The sequence below is a fragment of the Pezoporus occidentalis genome, unplaced genomic scaffold, assembly GCF_034315485.1.
Source record: "Pezoporus occidentalis ecotype Australia unplaced genomic scaffold, CSIRO_AGI_Poc_V1 ctg351, whole genome shotgun sequence".
Classification (NCBI taxonomy): Eukaryota; Metazoa; Chordata; class Aves; order Psittaciformes; family Psittacidae; genus Pezoporus; species Pezoporus occidentalis.
The window spans coordinates 7111-17467 of record NW_026915495.1 but is presented as its reverse complement, the minus strand read 5'-3'; the positions used below and the strand labels follow the sequence as shown (position 1 = coordinate 17467).

The 10357-nt window shown below is 53.0% G+C and overlaps 2 protein-coding genes across 3 annotated transcripts; one reads left to right on the top strand and one right to left on the bottom strand.

Moving 5' to 3' along the window:
• Positions 1 to 2881: 2881 nt before the first annotated feature.
• LOC134169683 (fibrinogen-like protein 1-like protein) lies at positions 2882 to 5882 on the top strand. The gene is made up of 3 exons (XM_062630433.1): positions 2882 to 3037; positions 3947 to 4066; positions 5106 to 5882. The coding sequence occupies exons 1-3, from the start codon at positions 3034 to 3036 to the stop codon at positions 5738 to 5740; spliced, it is 759 nt and encodes a 252-aa protein (XP_062486417.1). The 5' UTR covers positions 2882 to 3033; the 3' UTR covers positions 5741 to 5882.
• A 1051-nt stretch (positions 5883 to 6933) lies between these two features.
• LOC134169682 (fibrinogen-like protein 1-like protein) lies at positions 6934 to 9833 on the bottom strand. Of its 2 annotated transcripts, XM_062630430.1 has the most exons (3): positions 9536 to 9829; positions 8904 to 9035; positions 6934 to 7996 (listed from the first exon to the last, which is right to left on the bottom strand). In XM_062630430.1, exons 1-3 carry the CDS (start codon positions 9537 to 9539, stop codon positions 7368 to 7370), a joined length of 765 nt encoding a protein of 254 aa, XP_062486414.1. In that variant the 5' UTR covers positions 9540 to 9829; the 3' UTR covers positions 6934 to 7367. The 2 variants fall into 2 exon arrangements, with proteins under 2 accessions (XP_062486414.1, XP_062486415.1); XM_062630431.1 differs by lacking the exon at positions 8904 to 9035 and having other exon boundaries at positions 9536 to 9833.
• Between the last annotated feature and the right edge of the window lie 524 nt (positions 9834 to 10357).

The window sequence follows — 10357 nt, the reverse complement described above, 5'->3', positions numbered from 1 at the left end:
ACTTTTCCACTTTGGTTGGAAAAGGCTTTTTCAGCTCATCAAGTCCAACCTTTATCACAGCCCTGCCAAGGCCACCACTAACCCATGGCACTGAGGCCTCATCTCCACAGTGTGTGAACACTTGCAGGGACGGTGACTGCAGCCCTGCCCTGGGCAGCCTGTTCCAATGCCTGAGCACCCTTTGGGGAAGGAATTGTTCCTTAGCTCCATCTGAACCTGCCCTGGTGCAGCTTGAGGCCGTTTCCTCTTGTCCCATCCCTTGTTCCTTGGGAGCAGGCAGAGTGAAGCTTCCCAGAGCACTGTGTCTCATTTTAGACCCCTCATTTCAAGAAACATACTGACATACTGTAGGACATCCAGGGGAGTCCACCAGACTGGTCAAGGGCTTGGAGCTCAGGATGTGTCAGAATAATGTGGGAGAGCTGGGCTTGCTCCACCTGAAGAAGAGCAGGCAACAGGGAGGTTCTTATTGCTGACTGCCTCTCCCTCACGGGAGCATGCAGACAAGATGGAGCCAAACTGTCCAAGGATGTGCATGGTGATGGGATGAGAAGTGATGGGTCTAAACTGGAACATGGAAATTTCAGTTAGAATTAGGGACTTCTTTTTAACACGAAGTTGGTCAAATACTGGAACATGGTCCCAGAGAGAGGCTGTGGGAGTTTTACCCTTAGAGGTATTCAAGAGTTGGCTGGACAAGGACCTGGTTTTTTAGATCTCCTTCGAGCAGGGATTGAACTCTCAGAGATTTCTCCCAACCTAAATTCTTCTCTCACTCTGTGATTCCTGTAATTCCATGGTTCTCCTTGGAGGTGCACAGGGATGGGATGGGAGGCAATGGACACAAAGGGAGAGGGAAATCAGACAACAGAAAAAAATCAGCCTAAGGGTGTTCAAAGACTGGGGTATGTGGGGAGAGAGAGAAGTTGTGGGAACTCCATTCCTTGACAGTTTCACTCCTGAGGCAGACATGGCCCTAAGCAACCCATTCTAAGTTAGCACTGCTTTGGCCTTGAGATCAGTTCAGAGGCGTTTGGCGGTCCTCCTGGTCTCTGTGCTTCTCTGGTTCTTTGAAAAGCTCCCTCCCCAGCCCTTATGCCTCTGTATATCTGCAGGAGCAAAGCCATGACACCGGGCCTTGTGCTAGATGCAGAGCTGCCTGCACCAGAATGTGCTTTGAGAAGCCACTTGATAAGCCCAGAGAGCTACAGCAAAAGCCAGAGGGCCCATGGGGCAGGAGGTCAGACAGCCAGGCTGGTGGGATTTGCTCTTTCATGATTAACTGTCATCACCCTGTGTGCACCAGCAGGACTTAATTGCTGGTGACCAGACCAAATTGGACCTTCACCTAAGCCCATGGTGCCTGCTCAGCACTGGGCTGTCAGTACTGGTCTCCAGTTCCCTCTCTGGCCTTGTTTTTTGGATGGATCTTAGACATACACTGTAGATAGCTTATTTCCTGGATGGACAGATTCATGGTGTAGATTTATCTCCAGCCCTGCCTTTTGCATTGTGCCCTTTTGTCCAGGATCTCGGACCCAGTTTGCCGCTTGCCTTGCCTGGAGCTGTTGCCAACACCCAGCTCTGCTTGCTCTTCTCAGACCCGTTAGGGATGGAGCTCTGCCAATGCGGGCATTGCCTCCATGGGGTCCATCTTTGGCTTCTGACTTGCTTGCCTCTTGGGAGCAGCCAGCCTTTGCTGATCCCAGAGAGCTTGCTTGTACCTTCATCCTCCTCCCTTGAGCCCATGGTGCCCTTTGCTCTGCCTCTCAGGAGTGCAACCACTGGTAATTGGGCTTAGCTCTGCTTCCAACCTGTATCTTCTCAGAGGTCCTTTTGCAGCTGTCTTCTTAGAAAGAGGTCCAACGTTAGCCTGAATCAGCAAACCTGTGTCAATTTTGAAGACCATCCACTGGAATATGAGAAATAAATGAAGTTGAAGACAAGGGCTCCAACCTCTAACCCAGCAAGCAGGGGTGTCATGTACGCATTCAGATGTAAGTTGATCCATGGATCCAGTACCTTGGAGAGGTCTGGATGCTGCTGCCCATCCAGACCTGCAAGTTGCGTTGCTTGATGTGGGCTCATGCAGTACAGAGCATCATCTGGAGACTGGCTTGCCGTAAAGACATCTGATCAGCAAGCTATTTAAACCAACACAGGAGAAGAAAGTACATCTTTGTCCTCTTGAACAAGCATCTTTATCCAAACATCTTTATCCTCTTGACATTGGTTTGACAAAGTGCTGGAGCTGTCTGTACGGTCTTCCCAGACAATCAGTCCTGACAGTGTTTTGTTCCTGCAAAGGGAGCAACCCCTGGTCAACGTTTCTGGGGATCTGCAGGGTCTCACCAGGCCAAAGACAAAGATTGGAAAGGAGAGTGGTGAAGGGACCTACAGTCACCTGCTTGTTACCTGGAGCCCTTGCCCTCTACTCAAAGCATGCAGATTGGGGTGCCAGGGGACACTGATTTCTGGCTGCTGCACCCTGGTTCCAACCCAGTGACTTAACTCATTGATACTGAAACCAGTGGTTAGTTGGCACCAGTTAGCGAGCAGACATGTCTCTTGAGGACCTGTCCTCATCTTTCCAAGGTCACCTTTGGGACTGGGCACATAGGAGACCTAATCTATCCGTCTTTGCTAATTACTGTGTGTATGTCCTTAAAAAAGCTGGGTCTCACCACTTCAGTTTGATCATGGCTCTCCAAAATTTGCTCCAAGTGAGCAATTCACGTGTAGTGTTTGTGTAACTGGGACAGTCCATAATTGAAACCCCTCATCAGGGAGGGTATTACTTTGCACTCTGGCTGGAAGGGCATGCCTCTCTCTCCTCAAGGGGTTTAGCTCTGCTGCTGTCATGAGATCTGAAAACTGGTCCAGTCACAGTCTGCAAGTGCCTCCTTGTGCCTTTACAAATAACAAGTGTGAACACAAGTGGGTGTGTGCAGTGCCTATAAAGCCACTGTGGATAGCTCAGCATGGGATGGTGCACCACTGGGTTCCTGCTCTCTGCTCAGCTGTGCTGTTGTGATGGGTGAGTTATCTTCCCAGCAGCACACTTAATTCATGTGTGGTGCTGGGCTCAAACAAGGCATGACTGGGGTGAGTATACAGAGGCACAAGGTGGCAAGCAGGACAGGAGCCGTGATCTTGCCTGGGTGATGCATGCTGTGAGGCACTATGGTAGCAGAAGGGACACAAGGCAAAAGCACCAAATGGCACACATGCTTGGTGCCAGCCTATGCTTTCCCCATGCTACCTATGCCTTGTATTCTCATGTCCTGTCAAGGGAGGTTAATGTGGAGACCTAGATTTCCACATGGTCCTTTCCCTTTCTGACCAATGCATGTGGCACATGTGGTTGCACAGGGCTCCTTCCCCAGGTGTGATGGCATCTGCCCCAGTAACTGAGCTAGTGCAAGCTGTAGCAGTGTGCTGGTGGCCAGCACAGAGGGTTTGGGCTTGTGTCACTGCAAGACTTCCTCCTGTCTGCTTGGAAGCCGGTATCTGTGCAACAGGACAGGACCCATCTGTTGGCTCTGGTTTCTCACTAACTGTCATGGGGCTGGAGTGGTTTGTATAACAGGCTTAAGCATGATTACTCCAGATAGAACTTTTTCTTGCAGTCTTCCTCCCCAACAAACTACTCTCCCCAGATCTAGCCGTGTCACTGTCCTCTTAGGTACTCCTGGGCTGTAGGTTTCAAGAACAGATCTGCAGGTTACTGTATAGTGCAGGGAAGGGATTGACTGGAAAAGTGACAAAGCCATTTCTCACCTTGCTTCAGCCCTGCAGGGGCAGAGCCTGCACTGAAGCTCCCTGCTCCTGCCTGTGCCCCATGCCTCTGCCTTCCCTCATCCCAGCTCCGTGGGGGCTGTTGGCAGGGCTGGAGGGGACTGCTCAGGGATCCTAACGGTGCTGGGCCCTTTCCTTCCCTTCCCAGGGCTCCAGGCTAGAACAACTTTGCTCCATGGGGGCCTTTTCCTCCTACCCACAGTGGTGGCGATGCTTCTCCTTGGTGCAAGTGCTGGCCCAGCAGCACCCACTGCCAGCTCCCGGAGTGGTGAGTATGGAGCGTGTGTGGGGAACACTGGCTGGGCACAAAGTGCGGAGCAGGACAGTGTCTCCTCAGCTCAGCGCTGACTCTCAGGTCTGTCAAATGCTAGGAAGGCCATTGTGCATGCAGGCTGATGCACACCTGGGCCATGGTTTGTAAGGTAAGCAGTGTGACACCATCCCCACCTCCTTGGTGGCTTCATGCTGAAACCAAGGGGTTTCTGTTCCAACACCATAACTTGGCAGGATTGCTCTGTGATGCTTGTGTCATTTTATACTTCAGTTCTAGGAGAGATCCTCCCAGCATCCTCTTTTAATTATTTATTTTAGCGGATCAGGAGTATTCCCTTCCTCCCCGCAAGGGGGGGTTACACTCCCTGCAAGACCTGTGTGCCCGAGGGAAACAGAAATTCCTGTGCTGAATTGGAGCTGCCCACAGCAAATTGTCCCTCATCAGATACAAACAAAGCAAATCAAATTAGACAGCAAATTAATTTGGCAAGTAAGTCATGACAGATCAGTCCTGCCAGCAGATAAACTGCAACAAGCTGATGGAAGAGGTCCCTGTGAAGGAGAAACTTGGCCTTCTTTTGCAATGCCATGATTCTAGAGAAAACATCAATTTTAATTACATACCCTCATCCAGTGGAGCATTTTGGGGCACTTATGGTCCTTGCAAGAGCTACAGCTCAATATATCAAGGGCCTTGTGTGAGGGCTAGATATACTTGGAGGACATCACTGGCATCAGGAAGACTTTTTTCCCCCTTTTCTTGGCCAAATGCATCAGAAGGCTCCAAATGAAATAGAAAGTCATGATAAATAGATCCTAGGTCTCTTACCAGGGCCGTTGTCTCAGAGACCTTTGGTTGCCCTATGGATAAGCCCGTGGAAACACCACTCTATGCTGTGGAATAGACCACGGATAAACCAGCCCTTTTTGTCCTGAGTCCTCATTCACTGCAGGAGCTTCTTGTTACACTGAAAGACTCATATGCTCCTTCTCTCTCCCACCCCAACCTGTGTTTGCTACTGCTGCCGCTGCAGGGTTCCCCGCAGACTGCAGCCATCTCCGCAAGAACAGCCCCAGCGGGGTGTATGTCATCCAGCCAGCACGGTCGCCCCCACGTGTGGTGTGGTGTGACATGGACACCGAAGGCAAGGGCTGGACTGTAGTCCAGAGAAACTCTCACGACACTGAGCTCACGTGGAAGCAATCCTGGACCACCTACAAGTATGGCTTCGGGAATGTACAGGGCGATCACTGGATGGGCACCGAGTACCTGCACCTGCTGACACAGCAGGGCACCTACAAGGTCCGCTTCGTTGTGTGGAATAAAGCCAACGTCACCCACTTTGCTGAGTACGACATCTTCAGGGTGGAAAGTGAAGCCAGTGGGTACCCGCTGAGGCTGGGCCGGCATTCTGGTGAAGGGGATGACTATCTGACCCTCTATCACCCCAAGAAGGGGGGCATCCATGACAACATGAAGTTCAGCACAACTGACAAGGACCAGGACCAGTACAGTGGGAACTGCGCCAGCAGCTATGGGGGCTGGTGGTACGACAGATGCCAGAATGTCCTGCTCAATGCCAAAAACCGCATCCTTTGGCCAGGATTCTGCGATAATGGCGACTGCGCATCCTCCCTCATCCTGGTCAAACCCACAGACGTGTGCTGACCTTGCCGCCGTGCCCAGCCTCCCGGGAGTTTGGGAGAGTGCCACCATCCCCAGCTCAGCACCCCATTCCTGTCCTGCCAGCAGCTCTGTGCCAGTCCCGGTGTGTGTCCTGCTCTGCCCATAGCCTCTGCACCAGCACCAGCTGAAACACAGCGGCTCTGGGGCTCAAGAGCAATTACCTGGAGCAGCTTCGCTCAGTGCCGTGGTGTTGGCCTGTGCTGGGGTGCAGGCATTGGTTTGGGGTGGGTGCACCCGCTCCTATCCTGGGCAGAGGGAAACAGTGCAAGTTCCCTTCCTGTGCAATCTGTGTATCCCTGCTTTGCTCAGGTCCTGCTCCCTCCCTGGGCCTCCTACACCCCATAGCTCTGCTACCCGTGGTGGGAGACGTCAGCTGCAATAAACCCTGGAGCCAGACTTGGCTGCCTTGTGCCTACCTGCCACAGTGTCACTGCACACACACAGGAGCAGTCAGGGTCCTGGGGCAATGGAGGATGCTGAGGGGGCATCGTGTTCATGGTAGGGGGACACTATTTGCTGCATCCCCTCTCTGAGACTCACTGTCTCCTTGCATTGCTCTGTGCCATGGCTGGGGGAGCTGGAGTCCCAGCTCCATCCTGGAGCAAGGGGGTGGGGGGGGTCAGGGATGCCCCTGGGGGGTTTCAAGTCACCAGGAGGGGGGTTCCTGCCATGGGGTGGATGTAGTGCTTTGAGACCCCACAGGGTGGGGAGAGGGGTCTTAGGGCAGCCCCATGGAGCTCAGTCTGGGCTTCCTGCAGTGGGGGGCAAGGGGCTGTGGGGCTCCTGGGGGCGGCAGCACATTGATTGCTGCATGGCCAGAGCTTTCCCACCCTGGAGCCAGTGATGTTGGGTGGCCAGGACCCACCAAGGCCTGGCTGGCCATGGGTGATCCACGCCTGTGTTTTGGCCAGAGGCCAGGGAGCACACGGGCTTGGGGATGGCCCCTCTTTCCCGGTTAGCTAGACCCATGTTCACACAGCCTGCTCCGTGGCCATGGTGCAGGCCTGCTGAGGTGGGACTGTGCTGGGAAGGGCATGGAGGAGCGGCATGAGCCTCATGAAAAAAATTTCCTTTGGAAGTCTTATTGTAGCAGGAACCTCAGGTCTGCCCCTGGCATGAAACTGGCAGCACCTGCGAGAAGCTGCCAAACAGAGAAGGACACTTGTTATGTCTGCGCGGGTTCTGAAAGCAGTTTTATTCTGCAGGATGAACAGAGACTACAGCAGGGATATGGTGTGTACATGGCCTGCCTGGGCTCAGAGCAACCTACAGCAGGTTAGCTAGTGATGACTGATAGTTTTCTGCTGAAGTTATCTATACCCACAAAGCAAAAAGAGAATAAGATCTGGCTGGATCAGGAGGGTTTTAGGTTTCAGAACACAGTTTTCTCCCGAGAAGGAACATGATTCGAAACCACAGCGTTTATAAAGACTTGCCCTAACAATGATCCCTACAAACCCACCACAGGCCAGAGACAAAACATGGAACTTTGGTACTTTTCAAGAGAAGAGGAAAACAGCTTTTTATGTACAGGAAAAAGCCTTTTCACCCCAAGCCAGCAAAATGGCCCCCCATGTCTGCCCAAAGCAGTCAGGAGGGGGAAAGGGTACTAATGGTACAGAGCTGGTTTGATGAGGATGGCAGAAGCTTTGCAGTTCCCTTTGCACAGGCTGCCCCATGTCATGCCCCCCTTGACGTTCAGCCGTACAGAATAACAGGCTGAATACCACCACCCACCCCCATAGCGGGAGGCACAGTTCCCTCTGTAAGTGTCCTGATCCCGATCTTTAGTGGAGAACTTCATGTTGTTGTGCACCTTCCTGGGATTGTCTGAGTCCATGGCATCCCCTGCTGTCCCTGCGTAGGAGCCCAGCCTCAGTCGGTAGCCGTGGGACTCATCTTCTACACTGAAGAGGTTGTAGTCTGCGAAATGGATGTTGTCTGAGGAGTCCTGGATGACAAATCTGACCTGGTAGACCTTCTGCTTGGCGATCTGATGGATGTACTCAGTGCCCAGCCAGTACTCGGTGTGCACATCCCCAAAGCCATACTTGTAGGTGCTCCAGGACTCAGCCCAGGTGATCTCCGTGCTCTGCCGGTTCCTCTGGATGACCGTCCAGCCCCTTTCTGTCGCATTCATTTCACAGTACACCACGATGGGGTCCAGTCCTGTGGGCTGGATGATGTAGACACTACTGGGGCTGCCAGCAGAGACCTCACTGCAGTCCTTAGGCCAACCTGGGCAGGAGAGAGGGTGATTTAACAAGACTGTATGCAACAAAACAGGACCATGTTTCACCCTGTGGCAGGATACAGGGACATCTGGCCAGCGTACCTGGCGGATAATCAGCTGTCCCAGCCTAGAGAAGTCAATGTGCTTAACTGGAGGTGAGACTACGTTAGCCTCAGCCTCTGTTCCTCTTCCATCTGGGACACCTAACAGGAGGCAGCCCCACTGAAAGACCCCAGACACACATGGCTATGCTGCTGTCAGTCCAGGACACTAGCGGGCTCCTTTGGGTCCCCTGAAAATGGGGTTGTGCCACTAAAACAGGGTCATGTTGTGGGGATGGTGAAGAGGACCTTGCCCCTGCCTGTGACCAAGGGAACAGGAGACAAGTAACCCCTCAAGCACACAGACACCCTTAACCAGTCTGCAAAGTGCACACACACACACACACAGCGCTGCAGCCTGCATTGGGTACACCTCCTCATATCCACCATCCCGGAGCAGGCCCAGGGCTGGGGATGGGGGAGACCCCTTCCCCACCTGGAGCTGGCTGTATATGAGCACACAACACTGTACTTGCAGGTGTGGTGTCCCCATGCCTTCAGCTTGCTGACTGCAGGACCTCCCACTGCAGTTAAGATCATCCTGCCAGATAGGCAGAGCTCCTCTTTCCACCTGAGCAAAGCCTGGGGTTGATGCCACATCTCTCCAGCCTTCCTGCTTGTATACATTATGGAGGTGCTTTTAGGATCTGAGGCATCATAGCACACCCTTTCCCAGACAGGAGTTCCACTTTATCAAGCCTCCACTGGCCCGAAGCATGGGCAGGGGCTTTTCACCAGCCAGGGCTGACTCAGACCAAGGCACTGAAAGGGGCTGGTGAGAGCACTGCTATGCCTACAGAATGCTACATACTGGTTTTCTTCAGAGCACTGGCCGAAGTGTTGAAGGGAGATTTCTTGAAGACGTTTAGGGTTTGTGCAAGCATGGAGTGGCCTGGGGCAGCCAAGACCAACACGCCAGCAAGGAGTAGAAGGCACTGGACTGCTAGAAGGTGAAAAGATAAGAGACAAGATGAGATGTGACCCTCCCTCTAGAGAGGCAGGAAATCCCATGGCTTCAGCACCACACCATGTAACCGGACCAAGTGTACCAAGCACAGTGGGCAGCATCAGACTGGTCTGTGCAAGCTGGAAAGCTTGCTTAAAAGCCTCTACTCTTTAGCTCAAGGACTAGACAACCTTGCCTCTCACCCTTGACCAGCTTTCAGAAGGTCCTGTGTGAGACAGTTTGGGGTGGAGCAAAGAACCCAGCAACTGGCAGAGTCAGGTTTCATTCCTGGCCCCTAAAGCAGGGGACTGGCTGGGGTGAGCCAGAAGGCAGGGCACAAGCTGCTAGTGTTTGAAGGGGGGGCAGGTCAGTATGCCCTCAGAGGGCACCAGTGCCGTTGCTCCCCATCTGTGTGTGAGTCCCTCTTGCTGAGCTGCCCAAACTGTGCTCCTCCCATTGCTAGCAGGGAGCACCCTGCTTCCCAGCCCTCTACTCACCCATGGTGTCCACGCAGGAATGCCGCCTGGAGCACAAAGCTGTGGAATGGCAGGGCTCACAGACGCATTTGTAGTGCTCTCTGCGGTGGGTGGGGTGAATGGGTCCTACGCCCACTCCTGGCTTCCTTTGTCCTGAAGGAGGAAATCAGGCTGGGTTTCCTTTGTGCCCTTATAAAACACGAGCAGAGTCGAAGGTGCCTGTGGTTCTAGGTGCACGGCTTCCTGAGCTGTGAAGAAAATAAGCCCCTTGCCAGCAAGAGTCCTTGGAATGGTCTCTTCTGTGAGTGCTTAGCTCCTTGGATGGAATTTCCCCTGGGAACAGCATATCTGGGAGCTTTGAAGAGCGCAGCTTGGTCAATAAACACTTGAATGCCAACCACCAACCAGTGTGGAGAACAAAATGGGTGCTGCCACGTCAATTGGTTCTTGTTTAATGTGCTTTTGACAATCTCAGCCTAGTTCTTGGTGGGTAAGTCAGAGCAGCCCCAAAGCTCCCAGAGAGACCGACTGTTGTGGGGCAGTGTTTGGAGCAGCTGGTGGAGGGGAATTGAGGGTGCACAGAGGGAGTGGAAGGGATCCGACAGTGGAACCCATAGGAACTGAGCACCCACAGAAGGGATGTGGGATCTGGGTGTTGGTGGGGATCTGAGTGGTGCTTGTCATGGAAAAGAGTAATGTTAAGTATGCACAGAGGGGAGAAGTCAGCCCTATGCAGACACTGAAATGAACAGAGGAGATCTGAGTATTTGAGGAGGGAACAGAGGAGATCTGGGCGCACACAGAGGGAAATGGAGGACACTTGAACATGTAAGAGGGAACTGA